This window comes from Cervus canadensis, chromosome 4, assembly GCF_019320065.1.
Source record: "Cervus canadensis isolate Bull #8, Minnesota chromosome 4, ASM1932006v1, whole genome shotgun sequence".
NCBI classification, from domain to species: Eukaryota; Metazoa; Chordata; class Mammalia; order Artiodactyla; family Cervidae; genus Cervus; species Cervus canadensis.
The window spans coordinates 48,288,179-48,316,011 of record NC_057389.1 but is presented as its reverse complement, the minus strand read 5'-3'; the positions used below and the strand labels follow the sequence as shown (position 1 = coordinate 48,316,011).

At 42.5% G+C, this 27,833-nt stretch overlaps 1 protein-coding gene and 1 long non-coding RNA gene across 2 annotated transcripts in view; one reads left to right on the top strand and one right to left on the bottom strand.

Moving 5' to 3' along the window:
- Window positions 1–6,856: 6,856 nt before the first annotated feature.
- LOC122439734 lies at window positions 6,857–11,262 on the bottom strand. The gene is made up of 4 exons (XR_006268984.1): window positions 11,121–11,262; window positions 10,759–10,846; window positions 7,225–7,447; window positions 6,857–6,985 (listed from the first exon to the last, which is right to left on the bottom strand). It is a non-coding gene; the product is annotated as an uncharacterized LOC122439734 (long non-coding RNA).
- Window positions 11,263–16,603: 5,341 nt separating this feature from the next.
- Window positions 16,604–27,833, top strand: part of AFAP1L1 (actin filament associated protein 1 like 1) — a 69,231-nt gene continuing 58,001 nt past the window's right edge. The window contains exon 1 of the mRNA XM_043465017.1: window positions 16,604–16,772. Coding sequence (XP_043320952.1) covers window positions 16,757–16,772 — 16 coding nt within the window. The 5' untranslated portion in view covers window positions 16,604–16,756. The remainder of the gene's footprint in view (window positions 16,773–27,833) is intronic.

Genomic DNA, 27,833 nt, shown 5'->3' with positions numbered 1-27,833 from the left:
AATTAAAAGAGCAAGAGATAGACCCACCAAGAAAAAAAGAGAAGACTCAAATCAATAAAATTAGAAATGAAAAAGAAGTTAGAACAAAGAAATACAAAGGATCATAAGAGACTACTATGAGCAACTATATGCCAATAAAATGGACAACTTGGAAGAAATGGACAAATTCTTAGAAAAGTATAACCTTCCAAAACTGAACCAAGAAGAAATAGAAAATATGAATATACCAATCACAAGCACAGAAATTGAAACTGTTAACCAAAAATCTTCAACAAATAAAAGCCAAGGGCAAGATGGCTTCACAGGTGAATTCTACCAAATGGTTAGAGAAGAGCTAACATCTATCCTGATCAAACGCTTCCAGAAAATTGCAGATGAAGGAAAACTCCCAAATTCATTCCACGAGGCCAACATCACCCTGACACCAAAACCAGGCAAAGATGCCACACAAAAAAAGAAAATTATAGGTTAATATCACTGATGAACATAGATGCAAATATCCTTAACAAAATTCTAGCAAACAGAATCCAACAACACATTAAAAAGATCATATATTATGATCAAGTCAGATTTATCCAAGGGATGCAAGGATTCTTCAATATATGCAATCAATCAATGTGATACACCATATTAATGAACTGAAAGATAAAAACCATATGATCATCTTAGTAGATGCAAAGAAAGACTTTGACAAAATTCTATACTCATTTATGATAAAAACTCTCTAGAAAGTAGGCATAGAAGGAACATACCTCAACATAATAAGGCCATATATGACAAACTCACAGCAAACATTATCCTCAATGGTGAAAAACTGAAAGCATTTCCTAAAAAATCAGGAACAAGACAAGGGTGCCCACTCTTACCACTATTATTCAACATAGTTTTGGAAGTCCTAGCCACAGCAATCATAGAAGATAAAGAAGTTAAAGGAATCCAGGTTGGAAAAAAAAATATAACTCACTGTTTGCAGATGATATGATTCTCTACATAGAAAACTCTAAAGATGCCACTAGAAAATTACCAGAGCTAATCAATGAATACAGTAAAGTCCCAGAATATAAAAGTAATACACAGAAATCTCTTGCATTCCTATATACTAACAATGAAAAATCAGAAAAAGAAATTAAGGAATCAATCCCATTCACCATTGCAACAAAAAGAATAAAATACTTAGGAATAAATTTACCTAAAGAGACAAAAGACCTGTACGGAGACAACTATAAGACACTGATGAAAGAACTCAAAGATAACACAGAGATGAGGTGATATACCATGTTCTTGAATTAGAAGAATTAATATGGTAAAAATGATTATACTACCCAAAGCAATCTATACATTCAATGCAATCCCTATCAAACTACCAACAGTATTTTTCACAAAACTAGAACAAATAATTTCACAATTTGTATGGAAACACAAAAGACTGTAAATAGCCAAAGCAATCTTGAGAAAGAAGAATGGAACTGGAGGAATCAACCTGCCTGACTTCAGACTATACTACCAAGTTACAGTCATTAATACTGGCACAAAAACAGAAATACAGACTAATGGAACAATATAGAAAGTCTGGAGATAAATCCACGCACCTGTCGACACCTTATCTTTGACAAAGGAGGCAAAAATATACAGTGGAGAAAAGACAGTCTCTTCAACAAGTGGTGCTTGGAAAACTGGTTAACCACATGTAAGAGAATGAAATTAGAACACTTCTAACACCATACACAAAGGTAAACTCAAATGGATTAGAGACCTGAATGTAAGACCAGAAACTGTAGAACTCTTAGAGGAAAACATATGCAGGACACTGACATAAATCACAGCAAGATCCTCTATGAATGGAAATAAAAACAAAAATAAACAAGTGGGACCTATTTAAAATAATATAAACTTAAAAGCTCATGCACAATGAAGGAAACTATAAGCAAGCTGAAAAGACAACCCTCAGAATGAGAGAAAATAACAGCAAATGAAGAAACTGACAAAGAATTAATCTCCAAAATATACAAGCAGCTCATGCAGCTCAATACCAGAAAAACAAACAACCCAATCAAAAATGGGCAGAAGACTTACACAGGCATTTATCCAAAGAAGACATACAGATGGCTAATAAACACATGAAAAGATGCTCAACATCGCTCATTATTAGAGAAATGCAAATCAAAATTACAATGAGGCATCATCTCACACTGGTTGGAATGGCTATCATCAAAAAGTCTACAAACAACAAATGCTAGAGAGGGTGTGGAGGAAAGGGAACTCTCCTACAGTAGCGGTGGGAATGCAAACTGATACAACCACTATGGAGAACAGTATGGAGATTCCTTTAAAAACCAGGCTTAAAACTCCCATATGACCCAGCAACCCTGCTACCAAGCACATCAGTGAGGAAACCATAACTGAAAGAGACGCATGTACCTCAGTGCTCACTGCAGCACTATTTACAATAGCTAGGACGTGGAAGCAACATAGATGTCCATCAGCAGATGAATGAACAAGGAAGTGGTGGTACATATACACAATGGAATACAATTCAACTGTAACAGATTTGAGTCCATTCTAATGAGGTGAGTGAACCTAGAGCCTATTATACAGAGAGAAGTCAGAAAGAGAAAGACAAATATCATATATTAACACATATATACAGGAATCTACAAAAACAGTACCAGAGACCCTGTGTGCAGGTCAGCAAAGGAGACACAGACATAAAGAACAGACTTTGGACACAGGGGGAGAAAAAAAGGGGTGGGATGATTTGAGAGAATAGCATTAAAACATATACATCACCATATGTAAAACAGATAGCCAGCGGGAGTTTGATGTATGATGCAGGGAACCCAAAGCCAGTGCTCTATGACAACCTGGAGGGATGGGGTGGGCAGGAAGGTGGGAGGAGGGTTCAGGAGGGAGGAGTCACATGTATGCCTATGGCCAATTCATGCTGATGTATGGCAGAGGTGATTACTATATTGCAAAGTAATTATCCTCCAATTAAAATTAATTAATTAATTAAAAACAAACAAAAAGAACAAGAAAAATCACCTGAAAGAACAAAACAATAAAACAGACCTCTCCAATCAACTAGATCCCAAGTTCAAGCAGGAGGCAATAAAAATGCTAAAGGAATTAAGAAAGATTATCAACAGAAATGCACATTACTGTAACAAGGAACTAGAAACTATAAAGAGAAACCAACCAAAACTAGACAACTGAATTGCCAAGATAAACACTAAGCCAAAAGCAATGAATAAGACAAAGACACCATGAAAAAAGAAAATCACTGGGCAATATCACTGATGAACATAGATGCAAAAATCTTCAACAGAATAACAGCAAGCCAAATCCATCAATACATTAAAAGAATCAGACACCATGATCAAGTGGGATTTCTCCCAGGGATGCAAGGATTTTTCAGTATCCACAAATCAATCAGTGTGATACACCACATCAAAAAAAATTGAAGAATAACCGTATCATCTCTCAATAGATGCAGAAAAACCTTTTAACATATAATAGGAACTCTCCAGAAAATAGACATAGAGGGAACATACCACAACATAATCACAAGCTGGAATCAAGATTGCTAGGAGAAATATCAACAACCTCAGATATGTAGATGATACCACTCTAATGGCAGGAAAGCACAGAGTAACTAAAGAGCCTCTTGAGGAAGGTGAAAGAGGAGAGTGAAAAAGTAGGCTTAAAACTCAACATTCAAAAAACTAAGATTATGGCATCCCGTCCCATCACTTCATGGCAAATAGATGGGAAAACAATGGAAAAAGTGGCAGATTTTATTTTCTTGGGCTCCAAAATCACTTCAGACAGTGATTGCAGCCATGAAATAAAAAGATGCTTGCTCCTTTAAAGAAAAGCTATTTAAAACCTAGACAGCATATTAAAAAGCAGAAACATCACTTTGCCAATAAAGGTCTATATAGTCAAAGCTATGGTCTGTCCAGTAGTCATGTACGGTTGTGAGAAGTGGACCATAAAGAAGGCTGAGTGCCAAAGAATTGATGCTTTTGAACTGTGGTGCTGGAGAAAAGCTCTTGAGACTCCCTTAAACAGCAAGGAGATCAAACCATAGAAATGGAATGGAAACCAACCCTGAATATTCATTGGAAGAACTGATGCTGAAGCTCCAATACTCTGGCCACCTGAAGCAAAGAGCCAACACACTGGGAAAGACCCTGATGCTGGGAAAGATTGAGGGCAGGAGAAGGGGGCGACAGAGGATGAGATGGTTGGATGGCATCACTGACTCAATGGACATGAGTTGGAGCAAACTCTGGGAGATAGTAAAGGACAGGGAAGCCTGAAATGCTGTAGTCCAGGGGGTCACAAAGAGTTGCACGTGACTTTGCAAGTAAACAACAACATATATGACATATATGTCATATACAGCAACCTACAGTTAACATCGTACTCAACAGCAAAAAGCTGCAAGCATTTCCTCTAAGATCAGGAACAAAACAAGGATGTCCACTCTTACCACTTTTATTCAACATAGTTTTGGAAGTCCTAGCCACAGCAATCAGAGAAGAAAAAAATTAAAAGGAATTCAAATTGCAGAAGTTAAACTGTCACTGGTTGTAGATGGCATACTATGCATAGAAAATTCCAAAGATGTTACCAGAAAATTACAAGAGCTCATCAATGAGTTTGGTTAAAACTGCAGATTACAAAATTAATACACAGAAATCTGTTACACTTCTATACACTAGCAATGAAAGATAAGAAAGAAATTAAGGAAACAATCCCATTTATCGCCACCTCAAAAAGAATACCTAGAAATAAATCTACCTAAGGAAATGAAAGACCTGTACTATAAGACACTGATGACAGAAATCAAAGAGGACACAAACAGATGGAAAGATATACCATGTTCTTAGACTGGAAGAATCAATATTGTTAAAATGACTATACTACCCAAGGCAATCTCAGATTCAATGCCATCCCTATCAAATTACCAATAGAATTTTTCACAGAACTAGAAAAATTTTTAATTTATATGGAGACACAAAAGACCTTGAATAGCCAATGTAATCTTGAGAAAGGGAAACAGAGCTGGAGGAATCAGGTTCCTGGACTTCAGACTATACTACAAAGCTACAGTAACCAAAACAGTATGGTACTGGCACAAAAAAAAACCCACAAAATATAAATCAATGGAACAGGACAGAAAGCCCAAAAATAAACCCATGCATACCTGGTCAATTAATCTACAACAAAGGAAGCAAGACTATACAATGGAGGAAAGACAGTCTCTTCAATAAATGGTGCCAGGAAAACTGGACAGCTCCATGGGAAAAAAAATAGATAAGTCATAATGCTCTTCAGTATCATACAGAAAAAATAAACTCAAAGTAGACTGAAGACCTTAACGTAAGACTGGGCAGTATAAAACTCTTAGAGGAAAACATAGGCAAAGCACTCACTTACAGAAATTGCAGCACTATCTTTTTCAGTCCATCTCCAAGACTAATGGAAATAAAAACAAAAACAAGTGGGACCTAATTAAATTCAAAAGCTTTTGCAGAGCAAAGGAAACCATAAACAAAACAAAATGACAACTCACAGAATGGGAGAAAATATTTGCAAATAGTGAGACCAACAAGGAATTAGTCTCCAGAATTTACAAATAGCTAATGAGGATTTAACAGCATAAAAACAACCCAATCAAAAAAATGGGCAGAAGATCTAAACAGACATTTCTCCAAAGAAGAAAGACAGATGGCCAAGAGACACATGAAAAGATGTTCAACATCACTAATTAGTAGAGAAATGCAAATCAAAACTACAATGAGATATCACCTAACCCCAGTCAGAATGGCCATCATCAAAAAATCTATAAATAATAAATACTGGCGAGGGCATGGAGAAGAGGGAACCATCTCACACTATTGCTGCAAATGTTAATTGGCACGGTCACTATAGAGAACAGTATGGAGGTTCCTTAAAAACTAAATGTAGAATTACCATATGATCCTGCAATCCCACTCCTAGGCATATATACAGAGAAAACCATAATTCAAAAAAAGCAAATGCACCCAATGTTCACTGCAGCACCATTTACAGTAATTAGAGACATGAAGCAACCTAAATGTCCATAGACAGAGGAATGGATAAAAAAAGATGTGGTACATAAATACAATGGAATATTACTCAGTCATAAAAAAGAATGAAATGTTGCCCATTGTAGCAACACAGAGGGACCTAGAGAATATCACAACATATGAAGTAACTCAAAGACAAATATTATGTCACTTATATATGAAATATAAAAAAATAATACAAATGAATCTATTTACAAAACAGAAACAGACTCACAAATAAAACTTTAAAAAACACTTAAGCTTATCAAAAGGGAAAGGGAGTTGGGGGAAAAATAAATTAGTAGTTTGGGATTAATAGACAAATATTTTATATATAAAATAGATAAGCAACAAAGATTTACTGTATGACACAGGGAACAACTTTAATACCTTGTAATAACCAATAATGAAAAATAATCTGAATAAAAAATAATATATTATATATAATTGAATAACTTTGCTATATACCCAACACACAATATTGTAAACCAACTATACTTCAATTTAAAAATAATCATAGTAATAGTCCCTCATTATTTAGTACCAAGAGTGTGTCAAGTTCTTTTTTATTACTAAACTTTTTACTTTGTACTGGAGGATAGCTGATGAAATGTGCCAAGTTCTATGCTAAGGACTTTCCACCCATCATCTCATTTAAGCCTCTGTTAACAACCCAAGAGGTATCATTATTCTTACCTGCATCTCATAGAGGAGGAAGCAGCTTTAAAGAGGATGCGCAATAACTGTGGTGTTGCCAGGAGCCAATTCCTACCTCTCTGACTGAAGAAATCAGTTCAACCATTCTTATCAGGTAGGATGCTTTCAGTTGCAAGTAAAGAGTACCTTCTCAGGGACTTCCCTGATGGTCCAGTGGTTAAGAATCCATCCTGCAATTCAGGGGATGCAGGTTCAATCCCTGGCTGGGGAAGTAAGATCCCATATGCCTCAGAGCAGCTAAGCCTGAGTGCCACAACCACTGAACCCACATGCTCAAAAGCCCACATCCCAGAGCTAGAGAATCTGTGCACCACAACAAAAGATCCCCCCATGATGTAACGAAGATCCTGCGTGCCACAACTAAGAACTGATGCAGCCAAATAAATAAATACATATTTTTTTAAAATACCTTCTTAAAAGTGGCTTCAACAATGAGAATACATTATCTTGCCAACTAGAAAGAGGTCCCAGGTGCAGGGCTAGTCAATTCAGCAGCTCAGTGATATTGTTGGAAGCCCAGATTCTTGGCATCTGGTTCTTTGCATTGCTCCACTCGACCATCTTCAGGTATGATTCCTCAGGTTAAGAAGAGGCTGCTGTGGTGCCAGGCATCATGTCCTCCCACAATCACACTGAGAAACAGGACAGAAATTTCCCTTTGTGTGTCTCTTTTAAGCAGACAAACCTTCCTAGAAGTCCTCAGTAGGCTTCTCTGCAGGTTCTGCTGGCAGAGCTACAAAACAGGCTCATGCCCTTGAAGCAAAAACAGCTGGTATCTGTTCTTTGCATTTCAGACTCAACAGTGGGAGTCTGATGCCCTGCTGATAAAGAAGAAAGACAGGGAAGACGGGGAATGGCCTCTGGGTTAAGCGATGACAGGGTTTCAACCACAGTCACTCTCTCCCCTCAGAGAATCACAATGCACGTTACCAGTTCTATGAAGTTCTTTTTGTGACATAACTAAGAAACGTTAGACTTACTTTATTTCATCCATTCTAAGATATAAACTTTTTTTTCACATTTTGACATCTATGATGATGAGATGTGGCTTAAAACGAGCTCCTTTCCTGACTTCTCATTCTATGATTCCTCTAAGTATCACCCCCATCACAGCCCCTTGAGACAGGTGGCTAAAATGTGTAAAAGGAAACTCAAGGATGTTTCCTTGCCCCCTGGCTACACACACACTCAGAAAATATTTATTTATGGAGCATCTGCTGTGAGGCAGGAGCACTGAGGAGACAACTGTGTGCAAGTCAGGTGTGAGCTCTCGTGTAGCTCTAGTCTTAAAGAGGAAATAAGACTGTAAACAAGTGAACAGAAAAAGATGGCACAGGAAGTTAACTGCCACACACAAATAGGGCACCAGAAAACAGGAGCAGAAAGGAACTCACTTCATGCTCTGACTGAAGGATGACAACAAAGTAGCCAAGGGAAAAGTGGGGATGGGAGCATTTCAGGCACAGAGAACAGTATATGTTAAGGCACTGAGGTGAGTAAGAGCTTGATGTATCTAGAACTAAAATACGATGGAGAGACGCAAAGGAAGGGTAGCTGGAGGGCAGGCAGAGACCAGAACATGCAGAGGGACTGGAAGGACACCTCTCAATCACGCAGGTTACGTGAAGATCGTCTGGCTTGCACTGTGGCTGTTACCTACCAGAAGCAGGGAGAAATGTTCGAAGTCTAGCTACTCAAAGTGTGGTCCCCAGCCAGCAGCACTGGATTCACCAGGGAGCTTGCGACAAATGCAGAATCTCAGGCTCCACTCCCAACCTTCTCAATCCAAACCCATATTTTAATAAGACCACCCGGTGCTTCGCACACATAGTGAAGTTTGAGAAGTGCTGCTTTAAACCATCTTTCTATTTTGGACAGGGATGGCAACATTTTGTGTCTGACTTCCTGAAGTTCTAGAAGGGAGCCCTTTCCTTGTGCACATGACTTCTCTGGACACTGGAGGGCAATCTTACATTAATAAAGCAGAACTCAAACTAGGGGCCACAGAAATCACAGAAGGTTAGAGCTTAAAGACAAGGCAAGGCTGCATTTTACAGCCACAGAAACAGGCCCACTGAACATTGAGCAGAACAGGACAAGCCGCCAGCTCTCCTGCGCCCAGAGCTGTTAGTCCTCACGAGGCACCTGGTGCAGAAACCCGGGGACCGGCTGTGGACGGTGTCAGCAGCTGCAGCTGGCCACTGAATGAGCCAAATGTGGAAAAGAAGGGCTTGGAATTCAAGGGCAACAGACCACTGCTAAAATTCACAGCAATTATGAAGTGAGTTTGCAGAGTTATGCTAACTCTGTTAATGCCCCATGTGTAATTAAATTTTAAATACTTCATTCCACATCAGACGTCAAGTTGCTGAACTCTCCATCGCACAGTGATAAACATCTGCTTTTACGTACAGAGCTGTGAGCCACTGCCAAGCTATTCAGAAGCCCTAGAGCAAGACTAAATAAATAAAATCCAGAAGCCGTGACGACTAGGGCCAGCCTCATCACCCAAGCATCCACATGCCTCTTCACCTGGCCTCCAATGTGATTTTTGGCACAGGGACACAGGCAGAAAAGCCAAAGGCCTGCAGTCACACTCATGGTTAGTCCTTGAGGCAAATTAGGGCCAAGTGTTCAGATGAATCAGGTAAAAAAATTAAGGTGACATCTATGCCCATGTCCAAAAGTGTCTTTTCCCTGGAGGAAACTGTCCTAGTGTTTTCCAAATTTCAGCTACTCAGACACCACCTCCACAATTTTCATCAGATTATTTACTAATATTTACTTAATGCTATTTATGTGACAGTCTTCTTTCAACTGATTCATTCCTGACTTTTCTATTTACCAGTATCAAATAAGGACCAACTTTATGCTTTTAACACAAACTCAGATCAATTCATAACTCTTCAAATATGTTGGCCTGAGTCACATCTAAACTTACCTTACATATTCACCACAAGCCTGAATTACACACTTTTCGAATTATTGTTCCCTCTGGCATAAGTGAGAGCGGGGGAAAGATGTGTATTCCCTCAGTCTCTTCATGATGACTGTTCTTTAGGAAACCAAAGGAAAAAAAATCTGAAGATGCTTCAGGGAAAAGAAAACACAAGTACTCTGACCATCAAGCAGGGCCGAGTTAACCCCACCCCACCTCAGGGAGCCAAAACTCTCATATTCCACAAGCCCGTTCCCAGGACGTCATGTCCAAGGACTTCCTGTTTGCTACAGTTTTCACTGGGTACAACTCTCTCTGCTGCTCTGGGCTGTGAAGACCTGCCTACTCGGGCGCCACTGTGAGCTGTGGCAGAAACACAACAGCACCATGGCTAGACTCAGCCTCCCTGAATACTAACCTCAGCCTCTCCATTTACCTGGGAGGGTCATGGGCTCAAGTCTATCCCCCAAAATTTATATGCTGAAGCCCTAACCCCAAGTTCCCTAGAATATGGCTATATTTGAGATAGGGCCTTGAAAGAGGTGATAAGTCAAAATGAGGCCAGGAGGATGTGCCCTATTCCAATCTGACTGGTGTCCTTATAAGAAGAGGAGATTAGGACATAGTGAGAGATGCCAGGAAGGTAGGTGCACAGAGGAAAGACCATGTGATGAGGCAGCAGGAGCGTCACCACCTGCAAGCCAAGGAGAGAAGCCTCAGAGGAGAGTAACTGCTGACACCTGGCTTGGGGACTTCCAGCCTCCAGAACCAGAAGAAAATAAATTTCCATTGTTTAAGCCACCCAGTCTGTGGTATTTTGTTATGACAACAATAGCAAACTAATTCACCACATGAAATGAGACTTTCAAAACAGGAGTAAAAGCACTTATTTCATTAGATGGTAAGGACTGAATGATGTGCTTCAGGCACAGTACCTGGCTGCAAGGGGCGGGGGTCGGTTTCTCAGCACCTCCCTCATTCTTAGATCAGGCGCTTTACCCTTACCTGAATTCCCACCAGCAGTAAAGGTGTGCAGCCCTGGAGCCTTGGAGCCTTCTTTGCCACAGATTGAGACACCACCTGAAGATGGAAACTGAACAGAGGAGGGTGGAGTCAGGAGATGGAAAGAAAGTAGCAGCCGCTTTGTGTTTCTGAATCTGAGCTTATCTTTTTTTTTTTATGTTTTTTTTTTTTTGATTAGTTGGAGGCTAATTACTTTACAGTATTGTAGTGGTTTTTGCCATACATTGACATGAATCAGCCATGGATTTACATGTGTTCCCCATTCTGATCCCCCCTCCCACCTCCCTACTCAACCCATCTGAGCTTATCTTAAATCCAACTTCACCTTTCAAATCCCCAGTTACCTTCTGAGTTAATAATTTATTAATTCTTTTTCTGGTTTTAGCTGGTTTGAGTTGTTATTATATCACTTGGCATCAAAGGAGTTGTGACAAACACACTGGGTCCCAGAGTGAATTAATAACGTCAGCTTTGTTATGCAGGGGAAATCACATGATCCCCATTTCAGTAGTGCATATATCGTCTCCTGCAGGAACAAGAGATGGGCCACGTGACTCACTAGGGAAGCATTTGTGAGGTGTCAAAATGTGCCTCAGTCATGAGAAGTGCTTGAAGGGCCTAGACCAAAGGCCTTCTTGCTCACAAAGCCCTCCTGTGGATAAAGACTTTATTGTCATACAAAAGAAATGTGCCCGAGACACAGGTCTTGCCTACTTGGATCAGGAGAAAGAAATTTTCCTTCTGACAAAGTAACAGCACTATTTAATTTTTAAAAACATAACTACAAATTACTACCCCTTCTTAGACTCTGTGGGTAACAGGAGCTGAAAGCTCCATAGTCCTCATATCCGAGGGTATCAGGTGTTTTCACAGGGAAGGAGGAAGCTGGCAGAATTTACCACATTTCCAATAGCCTGGTTTACACAAAACTCCCTGCAGGGGGCAGCCTGGATGTGCGGCTGAGAGTTCAGTGTTCCTCAATATTTCCATAGCATCTGACAATATCTCGGAGGAAATGCACATTGATTACAATAACTTGCACTTTTACACTAAGCACTTTACAGATTTCACTTAATCCACTGGGTACTACTTTGACCATCATTTTACAGATGAGGAAATTGAGCCCTTGATACATAATTCATTCAAGGTTTCACAGCTGTATGTCACAGAAGTCTAGAGCCCTCGGCACCACTCCCCAATTCTGCCTCTAAGATCTTTTGTGATTCCAGGAAAGCTTTCTTCCCCTCTTTTGGCTACAGTCCTCATCTGACAAAGAAAGGGAACAGCCTGGCTAAAGTCTTGGGCTCCTCTCAGCTCTAAAGTTCTTCTAGTTCCAAGGTTAAGAAATTCACTTTGCACTCTGCACCCTGGCATCAGCCTGCATACTAGAGATGAAGAGGGGGCAGGCAGTGCACCCTTTCAAAAGAGAGTTAGTCCCTGCAGCAGGGTTAAAGGATGGGCATCACCTTGGCCCCCAGGTAGAGGCACCCAGCTGGACAGACTCTTGAGAGTTCTTCATGGGCCCACAGTTTTTCTCAGGGTTCCTGTATGCCAGTTTTAAGCCCACAGGGGTATTTTAGTTGGCCCCTGCAATGTTTTAAAACAGTTGGACTTAGTTACCAACATTTTAAAATCAAAAGCTGAAATCTGGATTCCTGAGTTTCCCTGAAAAGTCTGAAGATCTGGCCATTCCAGGCCCATGTTCCCCTGGCCACACTGCAGTGAGTTGCTGGCTCCTGGCATTCAGATGGAACAAGAGTGCTCTGCTTTTCCAGGTAGTCAGCTCACACACACAGCTCCCCTGACTGGTCCTGAGGGTACTTCAGCCTGTGAGCCTCACTTAACGAGCCAAGGGTGCTCTTTTCCTGAAGGATCCAAGGGGTGGGGATGTGCAGCACTGGGGCACAAGAACAAACGCTCCTTTTCGTGCAGACACACCAGTGCTCTGGGCTCTGTGACAGCTGACACCGAACCTGTGGCCTGGGTGCAGGTAGGAGCCTGGTGCCTTGGAACAAAAACCAGGAAGTGCAACAAAAGGAGAGGTTTTCATCCAGCCATGAAACTCTCCTTCCCCAGTAGCCACCACTCAGATCTCTATCTGCTTTCTGGGGCCCAGGGTGGACCAACAGCCATGTGTCATTTCCCTGGATAGGGGCTATAATGGTGACATTGTGCTGAGTGGAACAAGAGAGGTTTTCATCCAGCGACCAGCACTGGGCAGACACTCAAGCAAGGGGCTGTGGGGCTCACCCTGAACAAAGGAGTTGGGGAGTGGGGCCCTGAGCCAGTGAGAAGCCCCATGGATTGGGCTGCATGTCCACAGTGGCAGGCAGTGGGAAGGGAAGCAGAGAGGCATTGCTCCCAGAACATGTCACTGCAGTCTCATTTTCCTCTACGAATAAATAAGCAAATAAACAATCTCAGAGGATAAAGGGGATCACCCCCCCCCAAGACACCTGCATTAATAGAAACCTCGTGAGTCCTAGAGCATTTATTCACTGACTCACCCGACAATACTTGCTACCACTTACTAGGTTCCAGACACTGTGCTAGGCTGTAGGGATCTAGCAACAAGTAAGACGCAACGCTCACTCGCATAGTGCTTGCAGTCTAGGGGGCCAAGAAGAGGTAAAGGGAGAAGCAGGAATTTAAACACTGATGACCCAATGGAAGAACTGACAGTAACATAGTAACAGAATCAGTTCAAGAACCCAGATCTGAACCCCAATTGGTGGTTTTTCTTACTTTTCCCAGGGTCTCCTGAGATCACTACTCTGTGGAATGGCAGGCTGGAGCTTAGACAGGAACGTACCCCAGATACTACAATACGGAATCTGAACTCTGCATTGACAGCAAAGGAGAGCCATCAAATACTTTTAAGGGGGATCTGACTAGAACCATGGAATGGTCACTGTGGTAGCCATGATGGAAGCAGACCTAGAGGCAAAGTGACAGATTAAAAGGCTAAAGTATGTTTCACTGGGACAAAGAACATTTAGCCTCTAAATTTTTCTTTCCTTGGGCTTCCCAGTTCCACCTGATAAGATAAGAATGAGAATGGTGAGTATCAGTTGTTTTCACAAGACTAGGAGCATGTGGGAGCTGAAAGCTTTCTTCCTGGAATTGTTCAGTGGGACCAAATTTGCTATCTTTTTACAGAGCTAGAACTCTTCACACAGACTTCTTTAGACAAGCACCAGGCAAACCTGGAAAACTTACGACAGCAGTAAGAAAAGGGAAGATATGAGGCAGATCCTAAAAATCCTTTCCAGAGAATTGCATTCACACAGGGAAGGGGGAAGGGGAGGAGAAAACCAGGCAAAGGCACCCACAACCTCCATCCCCATTCCAGCACCGCCCGCCCAATACCCTATGATCTGGCCAAGCCAAACTGCTTTGCAGACACATCCTGCAGTTTTCTATCTCTATGTCTTTGCTCTCACTGTTTTCTCTGCCTGTAATGTTATCTCCTCATTGCAGGCTCACCCAAGTGTCAGTCATCCACTATTGTCTCCATGATCAGTAAGAAATTCCTGCTTCATCTTACTGAATTCCAAGAGCATTTTATATTTCCTCTGGTACTTTTCACATAATAATTTTAATTAAATTATTTTATGCATATTTACCTCCTCTACTAGACTGGAAACTCATAAAGGATGGAGATCATTTCTACTTAGCATTAGTTCTCCCAATAGAAAATTGGCACAGAATGCAACAAATATTCCTAAGTAGACTAATTAAAAGTAGGGGTAGTTTTTAATGGTGTCTACGGACACGACTGAAGCGACTTAGCAGCAACATGGGCCTATGTAAAGGAAAAGTACAGGAAAAAATATGTAGTTATTCCTTGTTCCAAAGCCACAAACAGCCTTATCCACTTCATTCAGTTCCCCAACAGCAACCAAGCTGTAGTCAATTTAGTCAACAGTGCCACCTAGTGGGCACTGTGGGTGATTATTAAACCAGAACCACTACATCTTCACAACTGCTTCTTTACTGTTAATCCTTAGGAAAACGGCACGGATTGTGTTTTCCCATTTTTTACATCTTTCCTAGCCCACATTTCCCATTTTACATCTTTCCTAGCTCAGTTAATCTCATTCCATATACCATTTCATAGGTGCATATAAATTCCCTTTAGCTTTTATTTTCCGGTTCCAATTCTCTGATAAACTTCCAGAGTCTGAAAGTTTCTTAAAGCTTCTAAAAGTTCTAAGCCCTCCATCTGTTCCTGAAATAGTTGCATTTTACACATTTTTAAAATTTACTTCAAATGAAATATTATGTTTTTTAAAGCAGTAAATGAGCTAGACTGGAAACTTAACTACAATTTATAGCCTTGTTTTCAAGTGTTTCAGAATTAAAACAGTGAACTTTTAGAAGCTAATTCACTTATAAATTGTTGGTTGTCTGCTTTAGAATTTAAACTGACCTTTTCAAACTGGAAAAGTGGGCAGGAACAAAGAGGAACTTGGAAAATAATAACGGCTCACATTTTTATAGCTATTTATGGTTTACAAAGTAGGTTTGTACCATCATGTCATTTGCCCTCCCAAAAACCTTTCGAGGTCAGTATGAGTTTTCCCATAGCACAGATGAGCAAGCAAGCCTCACAGGCTTAAAGTTATACACTTTGTAAGTAGCAGAGCAAGAGCTCAAACACAAGTTTTCAGGCTTCAACCCCACTGTTTTTTCACTACACCATATTTCCTCTGGGCTCATACACAGATATATTAAACAAACTACTGATGCAATTTGGTGAAGCAAGGGCTAACTAATTTCAACTCGCCTATCAAAGCAATGGAGGAAACATTCTCAGTCCAGGAAAATGCAGAATGCTCTTTTCCAGGTCCTTCCTTGAGCCTTTGCACAAGATGGTCCCAATGTTAGAATGTACTATGTAAAGGAGTGGCCTAGCCAAAACTTCAAACTGTGGCCTGGCCTATCTTGGGGAGAAGTGTTTAGAAGAAGAATTAAGCCTCGACTTCACTTTACAAAGGGTCTTAGACATTTCATATGTCTATAATCGGTTTGGGCCTACTTTCACAGAGACAAACTAACAGGATGAAAGATGCTGATATTCTTCATACAGCTTTAAACTTAAATCCCATTCTTGACCACACTGGTCATAGCAATATTTTTCTACATCCCGTAATTATTTAAGGAAGAGCACACTTAACATTGCATTGCACTTGTATGCTAAGAAAGTGTTCATTTCCACAATTTTTATCACTCCGTGTTGGCATTCTTCACGATTCAGTACACTGGGAACCTCAAAAGTTTTATGTGTCCCAAGCCACTGCCCACATTTTAGCAATCCTTTCTCTCCTTTTCCTAGGTGATTTTTAAAAGATCTTTGTTATTTCACTCCTCTTTTACACCATTATTGGCATAGCGTCTGGTCCACTGTCTGGCTCTAGAAGGTGCTCAGGAAAGACATGTTTAATGAAGAAGATAAACCCAAAGGCAGGGTGGCAGCAGCAGGCAAAGAGATTTTTGACTCTAATGTTGAAAAACAGATTCTAGCAGTTTGTACAATCTGAAAATGGACCCGGCTGGAAGTGCGATAGTAAGCTTCTCGTCACTAGCGGAATGCAAGCAGAGCTCAACAGTGCCTTGGTCTGGGCAGGGGTGGGACGCGCGCAGGCACGGACATGAAAGGAAGTGTGAACCGACATGTGGGTCCTCTAGTAGCCCCTCCAGAGAGGGGCGCGAGAACTTGTGAAAGGCAGGGCGTGGCAAGGGTGTGTGGGGATGAGGGACACCCGCGGCCCAGGGGGCCAGGCGGGCTCCGGGTCTATTCCGGGAGCCAAGCGCAGGGGCGGGCGCGGGCGGGCGGGGGCGCCGGGCGAGCATCCTGTCGGGGGAGGGGACGCGCGGAGGGCGCTCCCGCGGGGCCGGGGCCGGACTGGAGAGCGCCGCGCCCGCCGCTGCCAGCCCCGCCGGAGGCACCGCGCCCTGCTCCGCTATCGCCGGCGCCATGGACCGAGGCCGGGGTAAGAAGAAACGCGGCGCCCACACTTGTTGCTTTGCAGGGTGGTAAGGGGAGAACCGCGCGATCTAAAAGCCAGAGAGGAGGAGGCAGAGACTAGCGGGTTGGGCCGGGCCGAGGAGCGTGGGGGCACGGAGAAAGGGAGAAGCGGGGGCCAAAGACCCGGCGCTGTGTGGACAGGTGCCTCCTGTGCCCGGGCTGCTAGGGGGATTCATGCCCCGGACTTAAGTTGCCTCCAGTGTGTGAAACCAGAGTTTTCATACACTCGGAGCCTTAACTTCATGAACGAATCCCCCACAGGATTCCTGCGGAAGGCAAGCCCCTCTCACCCCATCCCAACCCCCTCCACCAAAGGTAGAATAGAATTAACAAGTCACACCCTTGAAAACGACAGGGTGTGTTAAGCCCCTACTGTTCACACAGTAGAAGCCCCGGGGGACAGAAGTGTGTGCAGCTACCCAGGGTGTCGGGAGGAGGAGCTGCAGGAGTGCCTGTGGGTGCCTGCATGGGGGTCCGAGCCCTGGCTCTGAGCCTGACAAGCTGTGTGACCTTAGCCCACCCTCTTTCTCTCTGGGCTAGTGACAAGGTTGAACTGGATTGTCTCTGAGACCCCTTCTTATTTGGACAGTTTGAAAAGTTGAAGAACATGTAAGAAAGTTTTACAGACGTGGTGGGGGTGCTTCTTGAAACTGCAACGAACAGGAGCATAGAGAGAGCATTTGGTGGAGTGGGGGTGGAATTCATGGGGAGCTATGCTTAAGTAAAGGCCTGGACACCTCAATGGGCTCTTAGCTGTAAAAAAAAAAAAAAAAAAAAAGTAAAAAGTGGCTTGCTTGAACATGGGGGCAGTGACAAAGGCTGGGAACCAGGACACCAGTGTCACAACGCCCCACCTCTGGAAACCGAGGAGAGCACAGGTCTGAATGCACTTGGTAAACTGGCAAGTGCTGCCAACATGACAAGTATTATTATTCTTGTTGTTATTATTATTAATGGAAAATTCCTCCCCTTCCCTACATAATCTTACACGCTTCCCCCCTCTGCCTGTTTGCTGCACTGAGACCGCCAACGGGAAAAAAGGAGTGGCCAGGGGTGTGGAAGCAATGAGGAAGGGCATTGGGGGCAGGGATGGGGCCAAGAGCAGGTGTCATGGTAACCCCCCTGCACTCCTCTTACGGGTACAGCCAGAGATCAGAGGGCTGCAGGGGACCCCAGACTTCCAATTCAAGGTGCTGGGGACAGCTTCCCCACCCACACCATCTCTAGCACAAAGTGCTGCATCAACCCTTTCCTATTAGGGGTTGGAAGGTCAGGCAGAAAATGGAGGGGGCTTCTGGTTTGGCTCTTTGGGAACCAACGCTGTGATCTGTAAAGCAGTTCTTACCTGTTAACTGACTCCTGGACAAGTGTGCACAGAGCATATACACTCGTCAGGGAGAAAAAAGAGAGCAGAGGTGCCTCTAATGTCCCTCAGTCAGTCCCCCATCCCCATCTCCCACACTGTACGTTTAAAGCAAACAGCACTGCCCTCCCTCCCATCACACCCCACATGGTGCCAAATACCGACCTGTCCCCAGCACACAATCCCCAGTACAAAAATCCATACCTAGCCTACCCAGAGTAGGAAGCAGACTATGCCCTCCTTTGACAGACCATGAGTGACGATAATTCACCCAGCTTAAAATGCTTAATAACTGATACCAATAACTGATACCTCACTAAAGAAGGCTGCTTCCAGACCACTCTTCCTGGGAAGCCAGACTTCCCCGGCAATCTGTTAGTACTCAAAATGCTCTAGGACTCTGACCCTCTCCCCTGCTGCAGGCTTTCATAGCCCACTTTCTTTCTCCTTCATAGCTCTCGTCACAATGTGGCAGCTATCCAACTACGTGTTTAGTGTCTACCTAGCCTGTCAGAATGTAAGCTTCAGGAAGGCTGGGGGTGGATCTGGGCAGCCACCCTGCTGACAGCAGTGCCTGGCACACAGTAGGTGCTCACTAACACTGGCTAAAGTAGTTCATTAACAACATGAAACAAACTTAATAGTGCACCCCAAACTGAACAGTTGTAATGCTGATTTTGAAAGATACATACCAAAAAAAAAAAAAAGAAAAAAAAAAAAAGAAAGATACATACCACTAAATCCTCCCATCAGAACAGTGCTTCGTGACCTGCAAAGGCCTTCTCAAATGCAAGTGAAGTGGATGAGGCACACAGGACGAGGTCATCTGTCTAGAAACTCAGCAGGCTACCCTGAGAAATTACTGCAAAAACTGTAGGAATTAAAGCAAACACAGCTGCATATGAACTAGAATACAAAAGTTGTATGGGTTTTTAAGATAAAATTGAGTCTTTACAAATTATTCTGGTGGAAATTTGTTGTGCCTATATCCCCAGGAGGGTGTGAGCACTCTCTTCTGTTGTCAGGCAGGTTTTAAGAAGCACAGGTCTCATTTCACCCTCATACCTACCATGTGAGGAGTGAGACTGTCATGCCCAGGGAAGGAAGCCACACTTCACACTGTACACTAGTAACAGTAACAACTGAAATCATTGTGTTTTCATGAGCCAGGCAACATGCTCAGCTTTTTTCATAGCTTCTCTTGGAACAAGCAATGGGACAGGGCTATGACTGGGTAATCCCTACCTCACAGGAAGGCAGGTCTCGCAGTGTATTAGTCAGCTAGGGCTGCCGTAACAAACTACCACAGATTGGGTGGCTCAAACAACAGATTTATTTCCTTACAGTTAAGGAAGCTAGAAGTCCAAGACCATGGTGCCATCTGGGTAGATTTCTGGCGAAGCCTCTCATCCAGACCTGTATATGGTGGCCTTCCCACTCTGCCCTCACATGGCCTCTTCCCTGTACACAGAGAGAAAGAGACAGAGATTGCCAATATCACTTCCTCTTCCTAGAAGGTCATCAGTCCTATTGGATTAGGGCCCACCTTTATGACCTCTTTTAACCTGAATTACCTCCTTAAAGGCCCTGTCTCCAAATGCAGTTACACCTGGGGTTAAAATTTCCATACTTTGGTGTATAGATCTGAGGTGGGGGCACAGTTCAATCCGTAACAGCAGGATTAGGGCACTGACATTAGCTTGTACAGTCGCTCATCATGTGAGAGACAGAGCTGGGTTTGAACCAAAGTCCTAATCTTAAACTGGCTGCTGGCTGACTCCACAGTGGCAGGTGACCTGCCCAAGCCCTAGAACAGAAGAGGGTTTGGACACCACATCTTCTTGCTGCAGGTCTGGGCACCTCCGTCACACCACAACCATTGCCGTTCAGATCTTCAGTAGCAATTACAGCATAAAAGCTCAGCATCAAAGTCAACTGACTTGAGAATGAAAACAAACCTAGGAAGTAGGATTTCTCTTCTAACAAGATATGTGTCTTCCCATGAGTAAAGGAGGATTCATATGATGCAGTAACAGACACAGAAGTGACTTACCTTACATTATAAGAAATTCCTTCCAACAGGACTTCCCCAATTCATGAACATCATACAAAGAGAATCAGCTACTGGTGAAAGTTAACACCTTCTCTATAGACTAATGACTATGGACACCACCTTCTACAGAACCAATCACTTAACTCTCTATCCTCACATAAAGATAAATATGGATACTGATGATACCTACTTCATGGGGCTGTTATTAAATGTACAGAAAATACTTCAGACAATGATTACCATATGAGTCCCATTCAATAAATACTGGCTACAGTAATAATTGTGTTTTTTAAATCACATTTAACATAATAAAATTCTATTGGCCCCAAGCTAGTCTGACTCTGAGGACACTTTTGAGTTCCTACTCTTTTTTAAGAACTGGGCTAGACAACTTCATATACAACTCAAAGACAGGGGCTATGTCATAATCTCTGTATCCTGGAGCTCCTTCATGGTGCTTGTCTCTTGAAAATCCATCTCTGACATGCAATAACAGAACCATCTGACAAGTGTTTCTGAGTGACAAAATATTTATAGGCCAACATGTCTATTTTCTCTTATTTATGCTATTTATTCGTGCCTACTGCTGGGAGGGATTGGGGGCAGGAGGAGAAGGGGACGACAGAGGATGAGATGGCTGGGTGGCATCACCGACTCAGTGGACATGGGTTTGAGTAAACTCCGGGAGTTGGTGATGGACAGGGAGGCCTGGCGTGCTGCGATTCATGGGATCACAAAGAGTCAGACACAACCGAGCGACTGAACTGAACTGACTACAGTTTTATCTTCACAGTTTTGCTTTTGTGAACTTTCTAGTGTTCTCAAGCCGTCTTTGCTTACGTCTTTGGTCTAAATTTTCCCTCATTCCCTTCTTAATGCCCAAGGTTCTGATATGCCTAGATCATATGAAGCAATCAATTTTACCAAAGTTCCTTTCCTTTCTACTTCACAACTAGTTCTTTTTCAACTAGTTGCATTCAACCCAAGATGGGAGTTTCTTTTGTTGAATTATACATATTCTCTGGGAGATTATATTGTCTCCTGGGCAATTTAAGACATAATCTGAAGCTCTGCTTTTCATTAAATGAGATTTTTTAAACTGATTTACTTGGAGGCTAATTACTTAACAGTATTATAGTGGTTTTTGCCATACACTGACGTGAATCAGCCATGGGTGTACATGTGTTCCCCATCCTGAGCCCTCCTCCCACCTTCCTTCCCATCCCATCCCTCAGGGTCATCCCAGTGCACTGGCCCTGAGCGCCCTGTCTCATTAAATGAGATTTTTATCATTCAAGAGATGCTAGAAGAACCCACTCGTGTCTTGCCTTTGGTGGACCAGCTTTGACATCTGTACTAGGAAAGTCATATCTTCCCTATCTGTGGCTTCCATTGGTCAAGCAGCGGCTCCCCTCCATGTCCCCTCTGTGACCCACTGCCCAATTTCTGTCCCCCAGGCTGTGAATTCCCATACCTCTTCCCTGACATCTGAGTTCATTTTCTACTCTTATCAATTACTGTTCTTCTGAAAGGAGTACACACCCATATGTTTTCTTCCAAATATGTTCCATAAAGTCATCTTTGTTAGCCTGGAGATTCAGTACGGCTGAGTGGTTCAGGGAATGGACAAACTTAGGTTTTGACCACAGCTTTCTAGCTGTATGATCTTGTATGAACTGGGTAAATTACTTAATTTCTCTGAATACCAGTTTCATTTCATTTGGAGTGTCGTGGGGAAAGGTGATGCATGTAAGCTAGCACTTAGGAAGCATTCAGTAGATGACAGATATTACATTTATCAAATATAATTACTTGATTTTAGCCACACTCTGCACTGGTGTATGCATAGGATTTAACCTTACCCTCTTCTCTGTAGAGGCTTCTGTTGGTCACTGGGCACCACTTCCATTTCCTTGTCCCACTCAGAGTTTTTTCTGCCTCTCCCTCAAATATCAGTTTCAAACTCTACTGCTCACATGAGTGAGTACCCTGCCAAGTAAGCCCTCCCTGTCCACTCTCTGCCAAGAACTTATCATTATTTCATTCTGATCTTAGGTTCAGAAAAATAACTGTTTTTGGATACCATTAGCTCCTCATACCCATCTTACCCTTCTAAAAAAAAAAAAAAAACCCTGCAATTGAACAGAAAAATAAAACCCCACCACCACAGTCTCCTGTTTCTCCCCATACACTTCTTTCCCTCCTTGCAGTCTTACTTCCAATCACACCTTCTGACGAAAGCCCACTCCTAAGAGTCACAAGCAGCTCTATTTTGTCTAATTTTTCACCTCTTCTCATTCCCATCTCCTGGACTTCCCTGTAGCTGTTTTCTAAATGGATTCTATTTGCGAAGATGGAGAAAGCATGGATTTTGGAATCAGATAAACCTAGGTTAAATAACCACTGCTCCATCCATCTGTCAGAAGCCTTTTCTTTCTCTCCTTCCCCACCCTACTCCTGCCTGGCCTCCAATTCCACTGTTATAGGTGCTCATAGCCTCAGGGCTTCTCTTGCTCTAAGGCAAGTGACCCAGCTAAGTCTTATTCCACTAGTCTGCAAAGCAGGAAGAATGACACCCAGGATTAGGAAACTGCAATGTGGTAATATTTGTCCAGCAACCAGTGCCTGGCCCATGATAGGTGCTTGCATGCATCTCAGTCACTTCAGTCGTGTCTGACTCTTGGTGACCCAATGAACTGTGGCCTGCCAGGCTCCTCTGTCCGTGGGGATTCTCCAAGCAAGAACATTGGAGTGGGTTGCCATTCCCTCCTACAGGAGATCTTCCCAGTCCAAGGATCAAATCCATGTTTCCCATGTCTCCTGCATTGGAGGTGGATTCTTTACTGCTGAGCCACGAGGGAAGCCCTTGTTAATTGTTATTTCCCATCTTTTTCTCCAGCTCAATTTTTCTTGTATGGTGACTCTTGCCCCGTCTTTACATTAGTGCTGCAGACAACCAAGACTCTTTTGAGGGCTGCTCCCAGTGTCTTATCTTCAGCCATGAGTTGAGCTCCACTCCTGCACTGGCTCCTGCTTTTGGTATATTTCCATTTGGAAGTCAACTCATCCTCCAAGTGACCCAATTGTGAACTCATCTTATTCACCACCAAATCAAATCACCCTTCCTGTTTCTCTTTTTTCTATTAACAACACAACAATGTGAGGAGCTATTGAAGGAAATGGGGCTGTTTGTGGATAAAACTAAATTTGAAGGGGGGGATATGGGATCATTTCTCAAATTAGCTGTCCTGTAGAAGAGTATTAGAAAGACTCTTCAGAACGCTATACAAGAGGTTAAACAGAGACTAACTGGGGCACAATCTGGAAGAAGCAAACAAATGAAAAGAGCTATTCAGTGACAGACTAAGAGGTGCCCAGAGACATAATGAAGCAAAGGCTGAGTGGACACAGATCGGGGAGTCCTAGAATGCTTCCTATGGGGACCACAGTAGTAGATAAGTTAGAACAACTGTCACTCAATTCAAGAGGTTTCCATAGGCATGACCCTTTTGAAAACTATAGAGAACAGGACTTGTAGAAGCATATACTTTACCTTGAAGCATTCGTCTTTTATTCAAATGTATATGTGTCATAGCTTTTGATGGGGTTTATGAAATATCTATGCTTGTGGACAGAATATGGGAAGAGGAGAGCTTGATACAATTAAAGACAGTTATTTAAAACTATAGATCTGATTGTGCTTAAACTGCTTAGTGGCTTCTCATTGTTCTTAAAATACAGACTACAATCGTGGTGTGGCCTCAAGGACCGCCCTGCCTTTTACCAGCTCCCTTTGGGCCCCTGCCCCTGTCTTACTGTGGATTCTCCTCACAATGGCCTTTGTACCTTTACCTGGTTAACTCCTTCCCTCTCATCCTTAGCAATCTGCTCAAATATTACTTCCTCAAAACAATCTTTCCCTGTCTCCCATGCTACATCCCTCATTACAGGTAACCCTAGCACTCTGTACTTTTCACTGGTTAGCATTTTCACAGTTCAGTTCAATTGCTCAGAAGTGTCTATTTGCAACCCCATGGACTGTAGCACGCCAGGCTTCTCTCTCCATCACCAACTCCCGGAGCTTGCTCAAACTCATGTCCATCAAGTTGGTGATGCCATCCAACCATCTCATCCTCTGATGTCCCCTTCTCCTCCCACCTTCAGTCTTTCCCAGCATCAGGGTCTTTTCTTTTTTATTTTTTCAGGGTCTTTTCAAATGAGTCAGTTCTTTGCATCAGGTAGCTAAAGTATTAGAGTTTCAGCTTCCGCATCAGTCTTTCCAATGAATAGTCAGGGCTGATTTCCTTTAGAATTGACTGGTTGGATCTCCTTGCAGTCCAAGGGACTCTCAAGAGTCTTCTCCAACAACACAGTTCAAAAGCATCAATTCTTTGGCACTCAGCTTTCTTTAGAGTCCAACTCTCACATCCATCGATACATGACTACTGGAAAAACCATAGCTTTGACTAGACGGACCTTTGTTGGCAGAGTAATGTCTCTGCTTTTTAATATGCTGTCTAGGTTGGACAAAGCTTTTCTTCCAGGGAACAAGCGTCTTTTAATTTCATGGCTGCAGTCACCATCTGCAGTGATTTTGGAGCACAAGAAAATAAAGCCTCTCACTGTTTCCATTGTTTCCCCATCTATTTGCCATGAAGTGATGGAACCAGATGCCATGATCTTAGTTTTCTAATGTTGAGTTTTAAGCCTACTTTTTCACTCTTCTCTTTCACTTTCATCAAGAGGCTCTTTAGTTCTTCTTCGCTTTCTGCCATAAGGGTGGTGTCATCTGCATATCTGACATTATTGATATTTCTCCTGGCAATCTTGATTCCAGCTTGTGCTTCATCCAGCCTGGCATTTCACATGATGTACTCTGCATATAAATTAAATAAATAGGGTGACAATATATAGCTTTGATGTACTCCTTTCCCTATTTGGAACTAGTCTGTTAGAACCATGTCCAGTTCTAACTATTGTTTCTTGGCCTGCATAAAAATTCCTCAGGAGGCAGGTAAGGTAGTCTGGTATTCCCATCTCTTTAAGAGTTTTCCACAGTCTGTTGTGATCCACACAGTCAAAGGCTTTGGCATAGTCAATAAAGCAGAAGTAGATATTTTCCTGGAACTCTCTTGCTTCTTCAGTGATCCAATGGATGTTGGCAATTTGATCTTTGGTTCCTCTGCCTTCTCTAAATCCAGCTTGAACATCTGGAAGCTCACCGTTCATGTACTATTTTTTTTTTTTTTTTGAAGGTAATGTTCATGTACTATTGAAGGCTGACTTGGAGAATTTTGAGCATTACTTTGCTAGCGTGTGAGATGAGTGCAATTGTGGGGTAGTTTGAACATTCTTTGGCATTGTCTTTCTTTGGGATTGGACTGAAAATTGACCTTTTCCAGTAATGTGACCACTGCTGAGATTTCCAAATTTGCTGGCATGTTGAGTGCAGCACTTTCTCAGCATCATCTTTTAGGATTTGAAATAGCTCAACTGGAATTCCATCACCCCCACTAGCTTTGTTCATAGTGATGCTTCCTAAGGCCCACTTGACTTCACATTCCAGGATGTGTAGGTGAGTGATCACATCATCGTGGTTATTTAGGTCATGAAGATCTTTTTTGTATAGTTCTTCTGTGTATTCTTGCCACCTCTTCTTAATACCTTCTGCTTCTGTTAGGTCCATACCATTTCTGTCCTTTATTGTGCCCATCTTTGCAAGATCTTTGCCATCTTCATAGTAATGATTAATTATAGCAATTAATTAGCTGTTAATGTGAGCTTTATGAGGACAGGGTCCTTTTTACCTTGTTCACAATTCTTTTCCAGCATCTAATGTAATGCTTTGCCTGTAGTATATGTGCAAAAAATGTCTGCTGAGATGATAAATAAATAAAAGAAAAAATACAAAGTTCACAGAGTAGAGCTGGGTAAGGCCACTTTTAGCTCCAGGATTTTCCATTTCAATGATTCCTATTTTAGGGACAGAAACATAGACTTTGTCATTATTCATCACTTCCTTTGCTTTCACCCTTTCTGCAGTCAGACCCCCAGTTCTGTTAACTGTTACTGAAAAATGTATCTTGGGTGGCTTCTTCTCCAATATCCTGTCATCTCTGGTAAGAGCTTCCTGTTTCTCCTCTCACCTCTCCAGCCTCCCATAAAGACCACTCTCTGTTTGTCTAAAGCAGTGGTTCTTGAATCCAGCTGGAAGAATCATTATCTTCCAGGGAGCCTACTGAAAATATACCCCCAGAGGTCTGATCAGTGGGTCTGGAATGAGGTTTGGGAACATATACTTTTTGCAAAGCTCGCAGGTGAGTCTGACATGCTTGCTGTTTTCGTGCACAGGCTTATCAGGACCCTTGACCTTGCTCAAACACCTCCCTTGATTACTTGGCTCCAGCACTGCCTTTCACACTTTTCAACCAGGTGAAATTCTAGGGTTTGGTCTGGTCTGTTACCCAAAGTGGCTTCTGAAAGCTTGAAGGGAATTTTATCTAAAGCCAGACAAATTTCTATTATCATCCATAACACACCTGAACAAACACCCCCCACTCCAAAAAAAATCTCTGTGCAGTGGACTTGCAGAGACAGATCGTATTTTTCTCAAGGTTTCTTCCCTAACCCCACCCTGCCCTCCACCATGGACTCCCATGGTATGGGTACTCTAGCCTGAGAGGACAAACCTCCAATAAATGTGCCAAGCACACAGTGCCAGCAGAGAAATGTGTCTGGACATGGAAGCAGAAATACCATGTCCTAGCGAATGGCTCAGCCACTCACTTCTGCAACATAAATACATACATTTTTATAAAGCTTTTAACTTCTAGAAACCTTTTCACATTGGCCAGTTGTGTCCATTCCCACGCAGTGTTGGGGTTGTTAATCATGGACTGCTTCCTTTAGAGCTTGGGCAACTCCGGCAGTCATACAGGCTCTCACTCAGCAGTCATCCACAGAGGGGTCACTCTGGGCCAGAAGGAACCTGTGTAATAGCAGGAATATTCAAAGAGAGAATTGACCACTAAAATCCTTTCTCTGGGACCCTTTCAGCCTTGAGATTCTCTTCAATGACTTAACTCTGGTAAAAGCCTTGTGAAGTGGTCAGCTGAGACATTCTCCCAGTTAGACAGATGCAAAAACTGAGGTTAAAAAGATGCCTCTGCTTTTCCCTCTCCCTGAAATAGACCGCTCAGCATCACCTCCATGAAAACTATCTGCCACATCCTCCCTGGACCTTCCCTCTGACTTTGGGTCACCACCACCCTCCTCAGTTTCAGTTCTTAGAATATTGTATTGTACTAATTTAAATGCCTCCTCTGTGTATATATGAAGCCTGTGCTGTGAGACTGTCTCTACATCTTATTTCCAGGGTCTAGCACATAACAGATGTTTAATAATAATTGCCAACTGAGCACTCACCATGAGTCAGGCAGTTTACATATGTACATTGAGCCATTTAATCCTCTCAACAATCATGAAGCTGATGCAGTTTGACTTTCATGTGTATAAAATATGCCATTAATTTTATTGAGGGAGAAATTCCATCCAAAAATGTTGCCAGCAGTTATGAGGGGAGAGTGTCTGTAGTTTCTGTTTTTTAAAAT